Here is a 22,190-nt window from a genome sequence, read left to right on the forward strand (position 1 = left end):
CTGCAAAGAAGGAAAATTCATCAGACATTTCATCATTTTCATTTAAGGACATGTATCTGAATAACCCAGTTGAATAATTTCTAAGCAACAAAAGACAAACATGAATGCAAAAATATTTTAGTACATTTAGGTTATCGCTTCTTAATTCTGTGGGCACTTTAACTGTGCCTTTATGTCTGCTGTGGCTCACTCTCAAGCAGAATATTTAAATAATCTATTTTTTATTTTTCACAGAGAAACTACGGGGGAAAAAAGAAACAAATTTTCATTTAGATAACCTTAACTGATAAATACTGTGATCAAAAGCAAAACTGTTTTCCACACACTCAGACTGTAGTCAGCTGTGAAATGAAATGATAAATAATTTCCTTATTTGTTATGTGAAATCAACTGTACCCTAAATGTAAATGAAAGCACATTCATTACAAAACAAACCAATGACTCACTTGCTGACTTAGCAATCTCTGAAAACTGCACATGCAAATTACAGAAGGCATCTCCTTCTGTGGAGTCCTGTGCAATTTTAGGAATCCCTGTGCAATTCTGATTCCAGGGCCTGGAGGGGTGTCAGGTACCTGGGACAGGAATTTTACCTTAATTTCTGCTGGTTTATAATAACGCCGCGTTCTGTCCTCCAGGGCTGTTCTGTACCCATCTCTCAGAAATCTTTTAAACCCATATTTTCCTTTCAACTTCCTAATAATTTTATCTAGTGTTTGACCAAACAGAACCTCATCATCCAAAGCAAATGCAGGATAACTAAGACAGGGCAGAAGAGCTGCATCAGTATTCTGTAGCAGAGGGAGAAATAGGACATTACAAATTTAATTAGATCTCTGACAATTATTTGATGCACAAACAAAGACTGTTTAACTCACTAAGTGAAATACACATTTGGAACATGATCTTATCAAAATCATAGCACTAATATAGGGAAATAGTGTGCAAAATAAGACTTCTTAGCAAGTATCAGGATAAACTACAAACCAAATGTGCAGATACACAATTTAGAAGAGAACTCCATTTGACTCAGAATGTCACCTGTTTTACAGCTGATCATATGCAGGCATAATTGAAAACATTCTAACACTTTGTGTTTGGGGATTTTTATTTGTTTGTTTGCTTTTTAAATATATTCTCCAGATTATTCCTGGAGGAAACACAAACATTTGGGTATCATATGCTCGAAAAGAAGCACAAATATTTTATGAAGGTGCAATGCTGAAAAGTACCTATGATTAAATCATCATTTCTGAACAGCTTTTCCAGAAATATTCTTAGGGTGCTGAAACAAACAAGCCTATCTGTCAATTAGGAAGAAAAGAGAATAATTCCAAAAAAAAGTATGAGCAACCTTCTCAGGAACCACGTGGATCTATTCGGAATTAAAAACACAAGAAAAATTACTAACTAGTGCATCACCTCTACAGGTAAGCTTCCAGAAACACACAAGAAAGTATTCTTTTCTGCTGATATAGCCAAGATAGTCAACTGTTTAAAATAACTGTTTTTTCCAACATGACTGACACGAACTCGTAAAAGGAAGAAAAGGACACAAAGATTTCTATGGGACAAGTAAGTTATAAAATCAGCTTCTGTTGGAATATTTCAAGTCTCCAGCAAATAACAAACAACAAGAGTTCTAAAAGACCATTTGACTATTAAAAAAGTAGCTGACAGTGCCTTTTATTTTAATTATCCAGCACATTACAACTCTGCTGTAATTCTTCTACACAATAAGTAAACTATTAATGTATAAGATTAATAGCCTGTTTCATGAACAAAACTGCTATTATATTCCAGAATGAATAAAAAAGCAGAACTCTATTATCACTCAGTTTAAATTACTGATTTTCTAACACCAAATTTACCTTTGATGCTAGTACTGAAATAGATGTTTTTTTGACTAATCTATACTTATGTCACTTAGATTTACTCACTGAGGAAATACATTTGTAACAATAGCTTATAACAAAAAGAAATCACTCATATTCAGCAATTTATGGTAAGCTAACCTTAAAGGCTTGTTTCCCAGACAAAAGAAAGAATTAAAGCTAAAACAAAGGGTTTCAAAAGTGCAGACACAGTGTATAGTGGAAACTAGGCCAAAAGAAAAACAAATTACCAAGGCTGCAAATCTCACTTAAGTTATTTCAAATTTTATTTCAAAACAGTTTAGAAAGCTACCAAGAGGTTAACATTTTAATCTAAGTATTAAAAAAATAAAGAACACCATTTTAATTCCTCTTCAGAAAAACTACTGCATCACAGTGACACTTAAGAAGCAAAGATTTAACAAGTTCCCAGCAAATGTCACCTTTATCAAGCAGATCAGAAGGTCCATCATAAAACTAAAAATTCACATCCATTCATTTTCTCCACACTCTGTTGAGGTGAATTTCTTTTAATGACTTACATGAGACCTTGACTCCCGGGGCAGCAATGAGCACAGGGTCTGTCTGTTCCGGTTATGGGCATCAAAATCCACAAATATAACAGACCAAGAGCAGCCCTGTGAACACAACATTGCATTTGTTTAAGGGAGAGGGAAGAAGGTTGGTGCATCCTGCTGAAACTCACTGGTTCTGTGTTTAATTTGTGTTGTCATTGCTTGATAGCTGAAAATTTTAATCAGAAAACATAGCACAACATCAAGTTGAAAATATTTTGGTTTTCAAATATACTGAAGTATAGCCAAAATTAGATGGTTTGATCACTGATTAGTAATTATATGATTCATTCAAGCTATTAACTCTTCCATTAATTCTTGAAGAATGAGGCCTGTATTAAGGACAAACAAAAGTGGTTGTTCGTCCCTATGAATGTAGGAAATGTTCTAAACAGTGATGCTGAATATTTCACTACGAGTCAGTTAGCAAACAAACAACTGGATATTCACCACAGGTAATGCTTTGGAAAAGGACTTTCATAGCAAATAAAAATGTTCTGCTTTTCAGTTATTTTAAGGACTGCATTATCAACATTTTGCTCCTTAGCAAAATCTACTTCCTTATAAAATCAGTAATTTTACACTATATTTCTCTGTCAACTTCTTGATGCTTCCTGAAACACTCAATCCCCCTGGCTGAGATAGAGTTTAAACAGAATCAATACATTTAGAAGTATTACCAGTAAGCAACTTCTGGCAAACTCTGGTTTGTTAATGAACAGGTATCTTCATACATGTTGCAACTGATAACGAATCTCAGGATCACTCCCCGACTGGAAGACACATTCAATGTGAATTCATTCCACTAAGGTCATAAATACCAGAAATTTTCATAAATCCACCAAATTTCTTCTAAACAACAGTCAGTTTTTTTAGTATACTACTTTCCTAGGAAGACTGTTCCAGAGCCCACCATTCTATTTATTAAAAACTTTAATTTCCAGTGAAGTTTCTACATAAATACCTCACCACACTTCTTCGTGTGCCAGTACTACCATCCACTGAGACACCTTTCCAAAGGGTTTTATTCTTACTCTTTAACTGCACTCTAAGTATACACAGATATAAAAATACTCAGCTTTTGCTTTACTAGGGTAAGCAAAACATTTAGTTCACTGTCCTCATGGAAAATATAATCTGTTTTCTCAGTCATTCTAGCAAGATATACCCTGAATAGTGCTGCAGTAAGAATGTACACAAATAATCACATTGGCTTTGATGATTTGTTAACTTTCTTCTTAATCCAGATTCTGATTATTCACAAATCTCTAAACTCATCTACAAACTCTGAACACAACCTGCCTACACACACAGTTCCAAAATCTGTGATGCAGGGAAGGATTCTCTGGGGATTCAGGAGCAGGCTCATTTGCATTTTGTAAACCCACAAGCACCTTGTTTGACAAATGAACTACTTTTCACTCCTCTAAAGAACTGTAAACTTCTGTAGTAAGAACACCTTACAAAGACTTGATTTATGAAAAAATCTTTTTAAATTGTTTTTGCCCAAACCAATAGAGGACACGCAGCTCATACACAAATGACTGGTCCCACTCTGCCCAGGTCAGCCTTTAACATGTTCCTCCTGCTGTAAGTAGTGATTCCCCAGCAGTGATTTATGCAGGTTGCACCTGTGCAGCTGCAGGTGCAAACAAGTCTCTTGAGGGGCTCAGTGGGATTTCTCAAAGCTACTGGAACACAGCTGCAGGTAAGCACAAAGGCAAACTCTGCACAGACTGAAGGTCAAAATGGGTTCTGTTAATGCCAACTACAGATCTCAGAAACAAACTCTCAAAGCATTTAAACTGGTCTTGCTTCAGCAATTTATTCATCCATTTCAGAACTCAGCCAAGAATAATTTGGAAACCCAGCAGCCATGTTTACTTGAAACTGTTGGGAAGGTAAAGATTATAGATAAATATCATTTGTGAAATAATAACAATGCATGTATAGTGTCTGATCATTATTGAAGATCCTTACTAGCTCCTAGTTCTTAAGACTTGACATCAGCTTTTAGAACGTATGGCATCTCTCTTCCATGTGTGCATTTTCTAAACCATTAATTTGGAAGAGTATTCTTTTATTTTAGCTACAGACTACTGTAGGTATAGCACCAAAACGAAAGATGCACATAGAAGGGGAATGCAAGGCAGACAGAAACGTCTCAGAAAAGGTTTGCTTTCCTAATTGATCCAAGCCATATGAAAGGATGAGAAAAGACTTTATGGCTGTGCAACACACTGAAATAAAAAACAGGTTAAAAAGTGGGATTACATAAAAGCAGCTTGGTTAAAGTCTTGATCAAAAGCCACGTGAAGGAAGCAGACAAAAGGAAGGTAATGCTTGAAGGTGGAGGAATACTCTAGTAACAGCAACAGATAAAGCTGTGAAGGAAAAAACCATTTTGGCAACAAAATTATTTTTAAGACTAAGCTGCCACTGATTTAGAATTTTTTTAAGGAAAAATCCCAAGTAATTCTTGTAGTAAGAGCACTAATGATTTTATCAGATAAATTCTGTACCTGAAACAGTAGCAATCAGTTTGCAAACTAACTCGCTTTAAAGCTGGAATCCAACAAATGTGCTGGATACTTCTGAATATCCTCTGATCCACCCTGTAAATCATTATTGCTAACAAAAAAGGAGGAAAACCAAACACTTTTATTACCTGATTTCCAAAGAGATTGAAACCGTTAATTGCTTCTAAAGCGGCTTTTGCCAGCCCCACAGAGCTGAGAACAAAACAAAAACACAGAGATATCACAATTCAAGCCCAGGCTAAAACTTCACACTTGACAGATTTCAGTGCCATGATCTTTTCTTGATTTGCATTTTGTGCTTAACCTCAATGTTAATAAAACGATGAAGCAGCAGATTTGGGGTTGTTTTGGTGGTAGGTTCTTTTTTCTTTTCTCTGAAATACTACTCAGCATTTTTATTTGCCTTCAAATGTCAGAGACCATCTGAAAAAAGCACTTCTGTTCTCACCTTGCTATCAGACATCTGGCATTACGTATTTCAAGGTCTTGCTAATAGCGTACAGACAGAGGATTTACTTCAGCACAATTTTTCAAACCAGCTCTCAAGCATTAAACTTCAAAAGACTGATTTCTAGCTTTCAATATAATAAAAGAACTCATCAATCCAGATTCATAAGAGAAGGATTTTCCAATGTCAACTATATAGAACCACATCTTTTATTTCACCCCATCACGAAGAAAACAGGACCCAGATATTCTATCAACAAGACTTCAAGTTAGCACTCACACTTAAAGACATTATGGACTAAAATCACTAATAACTATACAATTTAAAAATCAAATTCTATATTAAAATTGTTTATTAACTATCATGTAAATTCTACAGTACAAATAAAAATATACATTTTAACAAAGTCTTTTCATTAAAAAAGTGTAGTTTTCTATTTTCCTTGTGAGTACTTAAAAAAAAAAGTGAAGAAGCATTCTTCTCCTCTCAGTTTCACTCCTCTCTTTTTCTCAGCTTTAAAGAATATATAATTACAGAGAGGCCAATTTCACTTACGTCCATTCAACTGCAGTAAGGAACTAAAGCATTAACATACACATAAAACACTACATTTTTTGCATGTTGATTCCAAAATTCCAGACATTATGGTCACATGGCATCCAAAAGTAAAATGTTACATGAGCTATTTCCTGAAAGTCCCAGTGCAGCAGTCCCAGGTTTCTGACAGTTCTGTCGAATGCAAACACTGCAGGTAGGGAAAGGCCTTTGTTCTGCTCACTCAGTGGTTACAGACAAGTGTATGACCTGGAATTACTCCAGAGGCCCAGCTAATTAAACAAACACCTCTTACATTCTCCTAGGCAGTCTGGTAAAACAGATTCAGAGCATCCAGTGAAACAAAGCATAGTCTGTTTATAAAAATAACTAATGAAACACTGAGTTATAGTAAATACTCAGATAATAAGCACTAACAATTCCCAACTTCTACAGAAGAGGAGTTGTGACTGTATTGACAAACAACTTCATCACTCAGCGCCCCCCCGCCCCCCAAAAAAATCTACAAGAATCAAATTGGCAGAAATCTGCAAACAGGGACTGTGCTTCAATCTTTATTTTTCTATACTCCATGCAGCACTCTGAGATGGAAGCAAACATTTTACCTTACTGTAAATAAACTGATTTTTACTATCTATTAATGCAAAAATATGAAATTTCTAACTAACCCAAAATATGAAATTACTAACTAACCCATATTTTAAATTTTAAATTTTAAATATTACACAGAAAATATTGAAAATAATGAAAAAAATTTAGTGCAGTTACAGGATTTGGTTTTTTAAATATTACTTTACCTGTATTCATTCTAATATTAGAAATACTTTAGACTGATTTCACACTTTATCATTTATAAACCTCCATGTTCCTTTCTGAAACACTGCCAGAAATAATACTCCTGGGTGTCAGTTCTAATTGGTGCAACAAGAGAAAGCTGACCAGCTTAACCACAGCCTGCTCTGAGCAGCTGCCTCACTTCGGTGTCTTCTGATGCTGAAAGCTTTTAGAGCTGGAGAATGAGATGAAGAAATAAACTGAACTCAGAAGTGCTGTGAATGTAATTATTTTTCTGGCTTTGTTTCAAATACCAAAAAACAATGTAATTGTTCTAAAAAATTGCTCTATTCTAATTATCACCTAGTAATTAATCAAAAAAATTGACATGATGACTCAGAACAGAACTTTTCAGAGGAATTAATATTATTATCAAACTGCATATACAGAAGATGAAAATCAGAGAAATCCTGCACACTGAAGGCTGCATCACATGTTAAAATCTCATATTTCCCTTTCAAGTAACAGTACTAATACCAACATTACACATTTTCAGAGTGAGAAAAAAGTTACTGATAAAAGGTAGAGAAGTAATAAATGTTCAACTGGTATTCAGATAACATAAAACTACTTAATCTGTCTACAAAATAGGATGATACTGCTTGAGGGAAGTTCAAGGCAAATATGTATAGCTTCCTTGAAATCATCTCTACTTTGCAGACTCAGTCATTATTCTACAGTAAGAATAATTTAATAATTACTGTCATTGATCACCATTTTTCTATCTCTAGTTATTGAAAGCCCATGGAGACTTCACTACTGTCACAATTACTTGCAAGTGACCATATAAATGTCCCAACATTGTCAATCACTCCCTTAACCACAGACACAAGTACTACTTGGGTTATCAAAAGTTTTATGGGTAAATGACAGGAGGAAGTAACTTTGAAAGAAAAAAAGAAGTCTGTGAACAGCCTTTGTATCAAGTGTGTCTTTAGAAGAGTGAACAATCACACAGCACAGCGCACTTCAGGACTGTGATCACACTTCACACATTTCATTCCTACTGATTCATGCCCTCCTGTTGGGCAAATTACTAAAGAGATTTTACAATAAACATTATGCTCATGTCTTTGTATAGAAAATACATTCCTCATACTCTACAATTTAGTAACAAAAGAAATGGAGTGTCTTAACAAAATGAATTAATGGCAAAATGTATTTAATAAATACATTCCTCCTCATTAAGCCACTATGAACACACTGTACCAACTTGTGGGACTCTGCCTGGAGAAAAAGGTGCTTACTTGGAGGTGGTCCCAAAACAAAACCTAACCCAAACCCTCTTGAAACGTTCCTCTGAAAATTTCAGAGGATCAGTAAGTCATTGGCTGGAAGGGACATATTGAACTCATCTAGCCCTACGAAGCCATATAACATAACCAAGACCAATTTAAATAAACCACATTCTCAACTAGACAAGTCTCAAAAACCTGCAAGAATGGAGGTTCTGTTTTGAGTATCCTGTTCTTTCCTTCACTGTGCTTCAAATGAAAAGGTTTCTCCTTAATTTCCCCACTGAACCTCACCAGGTGCAATCCTTAGACCTTACTGGAGCCACCAATTATTTTAATGTGTCAAGGATTATCAAAAGCAATCCTGCAATCATAATGCTATGGGTAACATTTGACCATGAGCCATATTTAGGGCAGGGGAAGATGAGACTAACCTAGAGAAACCACTTACAGCTTGCTAAAAGAGGTTTAGTAAATGCACTAAAACAACATTCATAATTCCCACTAACTTTTAATTGTTAGATTCACCTCCTCAGTAAAATACTTGAGGGCAAACACTAAAATTCGCATATTCTTAGCAAATATAAATCAAAATACACCTTCAAGTATATCCACCCTTAATCCTCCTCCCATTCAATTTCTTGCCTCCATCCGAGTGCTGTGCATTTCAACTGGCATACCAAACACCACAGAGGATGTGAAAAATAAGCAAACAAGAAAAGATTTCTACATCACTAATAATTTTGTAACTATATAACCCAAAATGAAGAAGGAAGGACAGCACTATAGCAATGTAACACCTGCACTCCAGAGAAGAGCAAGACCGAGGCTCTGCAGTCCCGCATTCAGAATATGAGGATGCTGCACTTTGGCAATTTCCTCATTCTCACAGTGCATATGGGAGGCGTCAGAGGCAGTTTGCACAGGTACTCAGCAGATGCCTGCAGAGCAGCTTGATCAAATGGTTACAGGACAAATCATTTTTCTGAAGTTCAGCCATATGGGAAGGGATCACACTACAATAAAATCTTGCCTTTGAACCAATAAAAGACATTAATTTACATACATCAGTGAAGACCTGCTCCACAGAGTGTTTTGCTATTTATCATTTATTAGAAGTGTTTGGAGCTGTACTAAGAGAGAATACCGAGGCTGTGAAGGCTTAAAATATCTGCATCTTTTATCATGGGCCATAATGTGCAGCTGTTATTCACAGACTTCCAATTGTATAATATCCTCTTGGAAAAGAAAGCCTCTTTCAATAAAAGACAAGAATTCCCTACTCATTCTGAAAGCAAACACAGCCTGTATGGAGATTTCCAGCAGAGGCTTTAAGGGTCAGGAGTGCACCATCCATAACACTGACCCTGAAGAGACCACTCTGGGGTCCAAAACCACAGAAGACACACAACATCATTTGTGAGTAGACCTGATACTCGTAATTGCTTCACCAATCTAAAACAAAAATGTTTTTATAGCTCTCTTTGGTAGATACAATTGGAACATAAAGTATAAAGAGTATCTCAGTGTACCCAGGGCCTTCCTCAATAATATCTAAATATGTCTGTTGATGCATGTTTCCTGTCCATTTTTCCTGATTTATGAGAACAAGGGAAATTGCCTACCAGCTTTCTACAATGAAGCACAGTGCCCACACATACACAAAGAAAGATAAATAGGGGCAATACCTGTTTCTGATGACCAAAGTCTACTTCTTAAATTAGGATCAAGCTCTGTGCTTCCCTTTGTGCTAGCTCAATGATCTGTTAGATTGGCCCAGTCCATCTCACAAAACTTTACCCTTAAAAAATCCAACTTATAAATGTCAGTCTAGATTAAGACAAAACAACATGCCCATTTCCATCTGCTTAAAAGATGCTCAGTTTTCCCTGGAGGAAATTCACATACTGAATAACCAGAATGCTGCAAACAACAGCAGGCACAGGAGTTTCAGTGTTCCTTTTGCACATTTCTATGAGATGAGATGTGGAAAGAAGCATTCGATTCTCTATGTGAATGCTCATGTAGTCTGGCATTTGACAATTCTGCAGACACAGTAGGAGAAAACAAAACCAGCAAAGTAATAAAGCAGATTATAGAACAACAACTTGTATTTTTTTAGCTCTCATATTGATACAAATGTTCTATAAAAGCCCTGAAAAAACGGACTAAATTAAGAGTTTTGCTGCAAGAACATGTAACTATACCAACAGGTTAAAATATACATGCCTGCATGTGGACTAAAAAAAAAAATTCATTCTCAAATGACACCACAGATTTGTTTGACAATATTGAAGACTGGAAGAAACGTGTATTCTTTGCAAGCCCTTGATAATTAGGATGGTCAACAGTGTTTTAAAAATCCTGAGATATCCGATCTATATCCATTTTTATGATTAATAAAACCTCAGAAGTCACAAAGTGAAGAAAACAATAGTAAAACTAGAAAAATCAAGTTGTCAGATTACAGATTTGATCCTTCAAGGCAGACAGCACATGAGCAATTCCAGTGAGGTGAGCAGGACCACTCCAGCATTAAAATGCTACCAACATTGCTCCCTGTCTCCTGGGACAGGGCTCAGAACTCGCAGCATCTGAAGAACCTGGAAAAGCGTTTGGCACTAGGCTGCTCTCCAGTGCCCAGCATCATCTTCCCACCATGGTGGAGATGAGAAAAATCTCAACTCATAATTCAACGCCTTTTTAAAGCAGGATAATCCTAACCAGTTTTATGAATCTGATTCCAATCCCATTGCACATGCCTCAAGACCCTGAACTGTTCTGAACACAATTTTCAGAATTATATACAGGCAGCTGCACATAATTATTGGAATTTGAATATTCAAACAGCTAAGCATCCGTGTGGTTATTTCAGCATGCACATCATGATGAAATGATCTTCACATTTTCCCAAAATACATCCCTCAGTCTTTAGAGAACCTTAATTTAGTTCAAACAGTATTTTCATGCATTATTATTTTTAGCTCACCCCATGAATCCGTTTTATTCATTTACTTGCTTTGACTAAAAGAGCTACAATTTCTCACCTACCTTGAGTGCAGCTCTGGACTGCCATTGTTGTATTTACTGCCTCTTTCCCAGACACCAAAATCTGGCACACGATAGGCTCTCTCCACACAAAACACAAGATTTTGGATAAAGGACACCTGTAGGAAAGAAAAGTGACTGAAGGAAAATGAAAGCACAGTTTTTCTGTTTTATCCAAAAGATGAAGTTGCTCTCTCTTGTAACTGTTCTTTCCATCCTTTTCTGACTGAACCCAAAGAATGATGTTCCCAAGTTCAATTATTTTCTTTAAAACCAGTTCTTAATCACAATATGTTAAGAGCTCTCCCAACTGAGGTGTCAATGTGAATTTACAAAGAAGTTCCAACAAAGGCAGGGATAAAAATGATTTCATATTCAAGACACGTATTTGAAGAGCTCCAAAAAGGTGGTGTTTTGATCTTTTCAAAAAGATTTCTCCTAACAACATCAGAAACCAAAACAAAATTACAACACAAAAATCTTGGTGCTTTTTCTTAATTAATTTTAGAGAATTGATATGCCAAAATTTTATTAAATTAGCTCCAGATAATACATATTTATGCAGATTCAAACACACTCTTTTATAAAGATAAATTAAAATCTATACCAATTTATTATAATTAAAATCTCCTCTTGGACCAACACATTTCAACTGAATACTAAAGTACTGAAGGGTATTTTAAGGTATTTAAGGTGTGTTCAACTATAGCTGGGAACTTATTTAAGCAGATATTTGTTCCTGATTTACACTGTTGAAAGAGATATTTGGAGTTGCTCGACCGTAGAAAAATGAAATTGAGCATAAGTTTTATAGTTCACTTTAAAGAGTCCACAGATTAGAGCTTAGAGAAAATTTAACCACAAGCACGAGATTTACACCCAAAGCAGGGATTCCATTCCCTCCCATCCAAATTATTCTAGGGACCTGTGGAAAGGAAAATATTGCAATGGCTATAAACACAACCATATTGGGGAACTACAGAGAAAGATCCACTATGCTACAATCAAGTGATTTTTTTTTTAATGACTATACTGAAAGGTACTTGCTTCTATTTTAAGTTACCTGTATATACCTCTGTTTTGTCTTTTTTCTCCATTTTTCTTTAAATTTAAAAAATTTACTATTTCAGATACACTCTTTATGCCAATACCAGTCCAGCAGCAACATTATAATTCTAGACACACTTGTCTCTCTCTGTATATAGTATGCCTATGCTAAAATTTCACCGTGGGGTGCCCACGTACAATTATCTGCACACTAAATCTTTTCATAGCTACTACTTTCAAGAAAACCCTGTCTTACTCTTCAGCTATGCCCAGTATATTCATCCCTGTAATTTAGCACTTGGTTGTATTAAAATGAACTTTCTCTGAATGATGCCAGAAGACCCAGGGATTAAAAGTGTGGCCTTTCCCACATCTATCAGTAACTGAAATTTATATGAAGAGCAAATAGCACCACATAGAAATATATAACCTTACTGATTACTTTTTACCAGTGATGGTGTTTGGAACACAGGAAAAAAATTGTCAATTACAGACATTTTATGACACTAACTAGGGTTTCCAAACAGCAGATTTACAGCAAAAAAAGCCATCAAATAGCTTGTTGCAAACCAAAATCTTCAGAGAACAAATCATTCATATGACAGGCATGTAAATGTTATAACCAGACCAATGCTATGGCACTTACAGAAATTATGGGTTGTGTGTTAAGCTTATTTATGCAAAGTTGAGCACGTGGAGATGGAAGCATTATAAAGAGCACACACACAGCATGGATAACTGCAAATACTCATGGTGCTGGTTAATGTGTGGCTAACTGCTCTCATTCATTCACTCACACAAAGATACACTGTTATCTTTGCTGTGGATGCAAAGAGCAATTAAATTAATTTTCCACTGCCAACAGATGAACCAGAGGGTAACTCGGTGACAGCTGCCACGCCTGCCATGGAGAGGCAGCACTGCCTCTGAAGCCAAGGGCTCTGTGTACAAACATTCCCACAGCTGGTTTGGCAAACAGCACCCATCTGCCAGCACCCTGCACCGCGCCAGCACCGCTGCTCCGCAAGGGAAGGCCTGGATCCAGCCCTCCATGGTGGCACTGGGGAGGGACACCCAACTGCAGGTTTGGGCAGCAGAGTGCCACATCCTCTAGACACGCGGGAAACCTTGGACATTTCATCATTATGTGGTGTTAACAGGATCTGACAATTGCTGAAGCCACGCAGAGACCAACAGAACATGCAGGTCTGTGGTAAAAAAATCTATGAATCTCCATAGTGCAGAGATTTAGACGGGACAGCTGCTAGGAAAATGACATCCTGGCAAGGAAGTGGAGAAGATCCACTGACTGGAGTCTATAAACGTGCACTTTTTCTGCAGAATCTGTAATTAAATGCAAACATCTGGAGGATAAGATAAATTATATATCAAGCTAATTAAATACTTAATTATATACATTTGCCTCCTCACAGATATAAAGGCAATTCAGAGGAAATAATACAGACCTATCATATGATCTAAGAAAGAAAGAAAGAAAGAAGACATATTGCAATATTTAGTTTCCTAATTATCTAAAAAAAATCATTACTGAATATATATGTTTCAGAAAAATAATGCAAATTCACTATTACTGGAAAAATCTCCCTTTCTTTAATGGTAGTACTGCAAGCGCATTTAAGCTTTTTAAGGCAATACAGCAGCAACTATCAAACAGAACAGAGTAAATTTAAACAAATCCAGATTAAGAAAATTGGAGAAAAAAAGAATTAAAAAAGTATATATAAACACATCTGTGCTTTCCATTCCAGTTTCAAAACATAACCTCATTTTAGAGCAGGCCAGCAGGTTGTCCTGACATGACTTGTACTCAAGCCAAGGCTATTACTATCTTATTTACAGAAGAGTTAACACTCTCTACAAACATCTCTTACTAAGATATAAAATTGTTTTATTTTCAATTAAAGATAAAGCAAAACTTCTTAACCCTCATACACTTATATTTGAAGGTAAAGTCCTTCAGGCTTCCCTGAAAATTAACCCCATTATTTATTATATTGAATTTCCACTGGACAGGATGCACTGACAGAGTTTGAAATAATATGAAAAATGAGAACAATGTAAGTAGAAGTTAATAATCCTAACAGAACTTTTAATTCTTGACTTTGTAGCTATCAGAAACAGCAGAGAACTACAAAAGTTTTGATGTCATGTTACATTTACTCTTTGCACATCGAACACTTTTTTAGCTATTATTTTATTATCCATTCATTCCATTACTTTTTCTGAGTTCCACTCAAATCATAGAATACCTGCAGTGTATTTTCAGGACAATTACTTTACAGCTGGTAATGAAATAAAAACAAGAAAAAACACAATTTGAGGCATGTTTTAGGATGGGAAATCGATTTGTACCTCATCTGTGTTGTAGATAATCTGCAGCCCCGAAGAGATCATCTCAACCAAATAGAGGAGAAACAACGACACAGCATTGATCTGAAGTAATTAAACACAGAAAGGAAACTATAATTAACTTTCTGTTTATTGGAGTCATGTAAACAAACTAAACATGGTATAATTCACTAACAAAGATGGTCCCACTGTAACCCACTTCTGCTCCTTCAAAAATTCTGGATCTAATGATGTGGAAATGATCAATAGGAAAAGATGGCACAAACAAGCATTGTCCTCTAAAACTTCTGATGCTTTATGATTTTTTAATTTCAAACTGTGCTAGGAAAAGGTTTTCCCTTAGGCACACTGCTTTGACCCCTAGGTAATCACTTTAGTCACAAGCTGGTTTTGTGCTTCCATATATGACAATTTACTAGCAAGTAGGTTACCAGAAAGGCAAGCAGTATATTGAATAGTGCACAGCACACCTAGAAAGCAAATCACTTCAGCCCTAGTGGGAATTGTGGTGTTATCAGCTGACAGGAGAATTACAACATTTAGGTATTATCAGATATGTGAAAAACTAATTTTTTTTTGTACCCATCCACAGCACATATAGTTAACAGTAATTACCTTCAGCAGCTGTACAGATGTGCATCATAATGCCAACTCACTGAGGAATCAAAGGCAACTGCTGGTTGGGTTTTTTATTACAGAATTTTACTATAATTGAGAATTTATATAACTCCAATAGAGAAAGTAAGTTTAGCAAAGTATGAGGTATAAACCACAATCTCATCATATGGAATTTAGAGAAACCATCTAGAACAAAAAAGTGGATTCTTATCTGGAGCACAGCAGATCAAAAATTAGGTCCAAGTTCTAAAAATCTGAAAGTATTTAAAGACCACTGACTCCAGTGTCTTATGCAAACTGAAAAGCACCGAGTACAGCAATAAGGGCTACATAATACATTCAATTTTTCCCGGCTAAGCCCCCTTCAGTTACTCTGTACTCTTGTCTCCACAGAGCTGAAAACCCTCTAATTTTGAGGTACGCTGATGACAGATGGGAATGTGCATTCATGTTTATGGGAAGGGTTGAGCTGCCACAAAAACCAGACTTTTCACTGTCATACAGTGCTCCCCAGGTCCCCAAATTGTCTCCTCCTGTAGATAAAACATGCCTTTTCAGGAAATTCCACTTAGAAGTCCAAAATGCTAACTTAAGGTAACTTCATAAAGCATTTTTCCTAGAACATACACTTTCTGAAAGCGGAACACTTACTGTACAAAATATTTAAGTAATATTGTCACCATGAAGTGAAATAATCATCAACCTACTGTCTCAGTTCTGATTAATTTCACTAGCAAATTTTGAGCTAAAAGGACTATGCAGACTTATGGAATGCAAAATAACAAGGTCATGAAAGCAAAGGTGGGTCTGAAAGTAAAGAGAAGGGGAAATAAAAAGAGTAGATTAGAATTTAGAAAATGAGAGAAAACAAAACAATCAGTTATGCAATGAGTCTGACTAGGAACCACTATGCAAAGCAGTGAACAATTCCCAATTGGGCAAAGCTGTTGTCAGTGTACATTAAATGAATGAAAATTGCTCAAAATTATGGAAAATTAAGCTGGGAATGTTAATATTAACTGTTACGATTATATTAAATCTTCCACTTTACTGACTACAACATTTTTTTGCCAGGATTATTTATTGACAGCCATCTGTTGGTCTCAAAAAGAAGCAACTTAGTAAACAACCAACCATCTACCTCTACAATCACACAGTTATTTCAGTACCTTCTTGCCAAAACATACCACTGAGTTATGTTTCAAAACACTCTTGCCTTTTTCAGTAGAAGATGCAAAAGGCAACTCAGTTTTACCACATACAGCACATCTAACACAAATTAAACCAAAATGAGACAGCAGCATTACAGAAGAATGGATACAACAATAATATTATTAAAAAAATCAGCCAAACTTGGATTTACATCTACAGGCATGTGTTACCTGAAGGTGACCATACTCCTTATGGGAGAAAACCTCATCTCCAGTGTGTGCACTGAACACAGAATGCAAACATGCAGACGGTTTGGGGTCTTGTTTAAATTTCTGAACCTAAAAGTGAATTAAAGGCAAAACATAAAAGCAAAGTGAATCATTTTAATATGTTTAGCAAACACAAATTCATCATATACCTTATTTAAATTATTATTATTACTACCAAACTAAAAAATTTCTTCGTTTGACCACTATGTAAACCTTACAATCAACAGTATCTTTTCAGAACAATTACTTTATAGCTGGCAATTAAATAAAACCAAGGTAACTCCATAACTCTTCAAGTCATGCTTTGCTCTCTGTCATAGGTTATGAGTAATGAGTATTTTGGACCAAACCACTACACTCTCCAACAAATTTTAGAATTTTCTAACCATTATTGCCCGTACCTGATCCACATTTCACAGTATTTTCAACACTGATGCTACCTTCATGAGATTTTCTTCTCTACCAACAAAACATACAGCACGTGCCTCAGAACAAGCAAACAAATACTGTACTGTGGAGTTGTCACATCCGCTCCACAAATACATTAAATACACTTCAGGTCAGAACTCATATGTTCATTGGCAATAGAACACAACATCTGCCATTTTTGTTACAAGCAGCAGAATCTGCTCAGGTCATGTCTTGGGCATATATAATCCATGTTATTAAAAAATATCTTCCTTTTACATGAGGCCATACACAGTCACTCAGAATAAAGTCCAGCTTGACTTCTGTCTGTTAGGTACCAGAAATCATTTATTACTACACTGTAGGAAGAGAAAAGCATCTGTAGTAAACAAGGCAAAACCAGACAGGCAGTGTGCCAGCAGTGTGACACCTCTGTTAATTTAACACTCATTATTCAGATCTGCACTCATCCCCAAAACAAACAACTGTACATCAAAGAGAAAAACAACAGCTCAAATGTAACAAGATCAATTTAGGTCAAGATTATTTAAAGATGTGAGACTCTCAAGAAACAATCCAACCCCCCAGAAAACGTATGTCAGCATAAATACAACTGGCAATGCAATACTTGCTTATTGTTACCTGTGGACTTCCCATTTCAGTTTGTGTGCTCAGCTGTAATGGAAGCTATGGGCTTCATGAAAACTATTTCCAATAATACAGTTAAAAGTCAGTGACCTGAAACTTCAAATAACCACATGGAATATATATATTTAACTACTTCTAGATCTGCTGCTAACCACTATGCAAAATTAATCCACCACACCCAAATTTTGATAAGGAGAAGGCCTGAATATTTAGAGTATACTCACAAGAGAATTATGGGCTGAATAAATCAACTGTATTGCAACACAAATAAATTACTCTGTTTCCCCACTCATTTTGGAAACATGTGCCTTTGTGAACTTATGTTATTAAGTAATATACTGCTGGGAAATGTCTGCTAAAGAAACCAAGCAAAGCAATCAAAATTATCAGCTAGGTAAGGAGAAGAACTGCAAACACAATAACCAAGATAACAGTGCAAAAAAAACTCTCCAGCCTCAACAAAAAGTAGTTCTACATCTTTCCATTTAATCACTAAAAAGACATAAAACCCCCCACAACTACCAGTGGTGTAATATTTAAATGGGACAAATAACTGCAAAATGAACACAAAGAAGTTTCAAGCGTACACTGCACTTTCCTTCCCCAAATGCTCCTGTCTTCTATTCCCTAAAACAATGCTGTGACCTGACAACAATAAAGCAGCTGTTCTGAGCTGGGGCACACAGAAACACTGAATTTGATCTCTATTTAGCAGTTAGTTTTCCCAGTTTAATTAATCCCTTCGAATGAGGCGAGTGCTCACGTCCGCCGCGCAGTTTTACCTTATCGGCCTGGCGCATGTAGCAGTAGAGAATTCCTCTCATGCACTTTATAGCAGAATGCTCCAGCTCATGAGTCCTTCCCTTGTCATCATCAATACGCCTGGGTGAGAGAGATAACTCATAAAACAAATTGCAAATGCATTGGAGGGGGCGAAGAAAAAAGGAGACATTAATGATTTGGAATATTAAGTATTTAACTAATGTTGCTGCATAGTGGTGCCCTCACTCATATCAACATATTTACTGCTCTGGTCATCCTTTCTTATTAAAAATAATAATAAAAAAAGGGGTTTTTTATGCGACTTACACAAGCATTCATATTTCAAAATTTAAGAATTAAAAAAAATTCTTCCTGATATTATAACATCCAGTCTCTTGCAAGTAAATTATTCTTAGTGCTTGCAACAAGCCTGCCAATGCCCTGAACTCTCCTACTAGATTTAAAACAAGCAGTATCCCTTGAGTACAATCTGCCAGAAGAACCTCTATTTTTAGTAGCATGCATTAATTCCTCTGTAACAAATACTGGTACCAATTACATTATATGAAAACATGTTTACTTACCAAAAGTAGAGTGACATTTTTAACCTAGCACCTTCATAAATATTTTTATTGAGATTCGGAAACACACCATTCTCTACCGGTTTACAAATGTACTTTTAATAAACTTTCATCTTTTAAAACTTTCCCAGGGAACTGAATAAGAGAGGGAATGTAACTTGGCAGAGACACGAGTGTAGAAGTTATTCACCTGTAAGCAAGGGCCAATGCCCAGGCACAGGCAGCACAGTAAAGGCTGTCGTGGACTTTTGCCTTTTGGTTATCCCCGTAAGTCTTGGTAGGGAACAGACCTGTGGTTGGGCTTTGATGGAGCAGCAACGTTGATTTAACTGGAAGAAGGAAAAATAAAAAGGTTGTTAGCAACATTTGTATTTCTTCCCATTTCTGAATAGCTTTTCAGGAATAGATCAAGGTGTGAACAACCTGTTAGAACATACACGAGATAAAATAAGAGAAAGAAAGGTAAGGAGAAACACACACAAAATTTGTTACATTGTTTTTACAGTCAAATTAGACCTTTTTACACAAAACCCCAGCAGAATTCAAAACTATTTCTATGACTCTGTTCTAGCACAACCCACTTTGTACAGAATTCCTACAAAGCAACCCAGTAATTTCCTTTCTATGCAAACAGAAGTAAAAAGTGACTACATTATGTCAACTGCCCCCCCAGTCAGTTAAATGCTTAAACTCTCCAGAACTCTACATTCATAATAATTACATTTTTAATTCAGGCCAGACAACTGCATCAATATTTATAGAAGTAGAAAGGAGTAAGTGAGGAAAAGGACAACTACAATTACTTAAGTCAGTACCTTGATACAAAAACAGAGTAAGACAGGAATTTTCAAGTTGCTAAAACTGAGTTCAGAAAAATACTAAATATTCTTTTAATTCTTTTTGTACTTCAATATTTTGCATTTGGGGAATTGTTTTTTCATAAGGCTATATAATAACCAGAATGCTACAAGACTGAAACTGGGCTTAATGCCCACAAATGTGACCTTTCTAACAATAATTTGTTCAGCATAAGACAGGAAAGCAGGTTTTTTTTCCACAGATTGTTATCAAGCATCAATTTTATGAAGGCCTCTTTATTGTCCTTGTGGAATACTTAGAAACTAAGTATTTTAAATGAAAATTACAAGGTTTTACAGTTTTTTGCATTATATTCTTCCGTGTCTTGATACCCTATAACAAAAACTTTGATAAAATATGACCTGAAAAAGTCAATATAGACTATTATAAATGAAGCATAAATTCAGTAGTGATTTTTACTGTAGCAGCAGCATAATTGCCTGAGATAAATAGCAAGCACCATCACAGATTTGTTGCTGCCAAGTGTTAAAAAAGCAAATTGAACATCTCCTTTGTAAGAGAGCTAAAAGCAATGCATCTAAAAAAGCAACACATCTATGGATAAACCAGGTACAACTGAGATTTCACTTCAAAAAGCCATTTGAATGGAGTCTCATCCCACATTTTTAGAGTGATGGGAAAATTGTTTCTATTCTATACCCCCACCTGAGTAAAAATTAAATTTTAAACTGTCAGTTGCACAGCCATTAAGCAACCCTGATTTTAGAATACAGGACTTCTGTATTTTAGAATAAAGGACTTCATTATAACACAAACACACTAAAACCCAAAACAATCTAACAAGAAGCAATCATTGCTTCTTGAATGGTTTTGGCGTAAAATAGCCTCATAATGAAAAGAAAAGCACTAAAGTTGGCTTGAAATTAGCTAACAAATTAAATTTCAACACAAAAATACATTATGGCACCATTAATAACAAAAAAGAACTTCTAACTGATCACCTACCAAACTGCTCCAAGTGCTGCAAGAAAGCTTTTGTCCATTTAAATTTTTCCTCAGCTGTATCTGGTCAATGCTCCAATCCTAAGCTACCCCTTTATGCAAAATAATACTAAATTCAGTCTTACAGCTGGACTGGATTTTCAATAGACATTATGATTTTCAGCAAGAAGTGTAACTCAGCCCTCCTCTTTGCACCTTCCAAACTTCCAGCAGAAGTTTAGGAAACTATCTTTAAGTAGGAATAACGTAGCACCGGTATTTATCATGCAAATATCAATTCTAACTCACATCCAGGTTAGTTCAAGCATTATTAACTTACCAATTCTATAGTAATGATTTAATTTATCCCACAGAGTTTCCCCCTCTGGTTTTGGAAGGTTAATACATTTAAGTGGCTCATAAATTGAACCTAAAATAAGAATAAAAAAGGAAAACCAAAATCAAGATCAGAATCAGTTTCATAATTCTAATACTGCTAAAAATTACTGCAATTGGGTATTTTTTCATGTTTGTTATACAAAAGCACAATTTACTGAACTTTAATTGAAACAAAAAAATTGTTATCTCTACAGTCTCAGAGAATTTTTTCTACAGTGCCTGTCTACACAAACCAGACCTCCATCTGTATCTCCAATGCCTCCTAGATACTCAACTACAGCAAATGCTACATAAATATATAGTTAATTATTGACGACAACCATTAAATGTTAAGAATTTTCTAGGAACATTTTCTTAGCACTCAAGTACGTTACAGAGAAAATTCCAGAAGATATGCAGAAAAAGAGAAGAGGGACAAAAGTAGACCATAGTCAATTATTACTGCCCTACCTGCCTTCTAAAATGGTGAAGATGTTCAATACTATCAGGGTTTCACCTATCCCAACCTTGTTTGTACCCACCACCAGAGTCAGCCCAGCTGATCTCATGTCAGAATAAGAGTGGCTTGTTCCCACATGCTACTGAAGCTTAAACGAGCTATTAAACAGATAAAGCCCACAAATTACCTGTATTCCAGAGAAATACAATGCTATCAATTCACCGTCTTTCATTCTCACTGTCCCACTGCTTCCCTATCTGCACCTGAGAAGTCAGTTTTATTGAGAGCTGACTTGAGCTACCTATTAAAAATTACTGGGGTGAACCATTTCCAAGTTCTAATTTCAGAGTAACATCTTGCTCTCCTCCATAAATCACTTGGGCTTTATTCAGTGTTCTGGACGGCAAGATCTCCCCTAAAGCCATGTGCTAACAGGAAGAATGAGAATTCCCCCTTTCCGGACTGGATGCTGCCCTTCTGAAAAGCTCAGGGAATGCAGGGCCAGGGAAGCCCAGCCAGCCAAGCAGTTCTGGCAGGACACAGTGAGTGCTCCTTTTCACAGTGCCTCTTTGGCAATCCCAGCACATT

At 36.0% G+C, this 22,190-nt stretch overlaps 1 protein-coding gene across 7 annotated transcripts in view; it reads right to left on the reverse strand.

The window, feature by feature from the left end:
• The window catches only part of PHKB (phosphorylase kinase regulatory subunit beta), a 70,209-nt gene that overhangs the window by 40,260 nt on the left and 7,759 nt on the right, over window positions 1-22,190 (reverse strand). For all 7 annotated transcript variants that reach the window (XM_032121919.1, XM_032121918.1, XM_032121915.1 and 4 more), the window contains 9 exons: window positions 21,105-21,194; window positions 19,155-19,293; window positions 18,404-18,503; window positions 16,527-16,634; window positions 14,530-14,610; window positions 11,113-11,228; window positions 5,118-5,181; window positions 2,417-2,512; window positions 594-791 (listed from right to left, as the gene is read on the reverse strand). In XM_032121919.1, the coding sequence (XP_031977810.1) occupies window positions 594-791; window positions 2,417-2,512; window positions 5,118-5,181; window positions 11,113-11,228; window positions 14,530-14,610; window positions 16,527-16,634; window positions 18,404-18,503; window positions 19,155-19,293; window positions 21,105-21,194 (992 nt within the window). The remainder of the gene's footprint in view (window positions 1-593; window positions 792-2,416; window positions 2,513-5,117; window positions 5,182-11,112; window positions 11,229-14,529; window positions 14,611-16,526; window positions 16,635-18,403; window positions 18,504-19,154; window positions 19,294-21,104; window positions 21,195-22,190) is intronic.

The sequence above is a fragment of the Corvus moneduloides genome, chromosome 12 (genome assembly GCF_009650955.1).
Source record: "Corvus moneduloides isolate bCorMon1 chromosome 12, bCorMon1.pri, whole genome shotgun sequence".
Classification (NCBI taxonomy): Eukaryota; Metazoa; Chordata; class Aves; order Passeriformes; family Corvidae; genus Corvus; species Corvus moneduloides.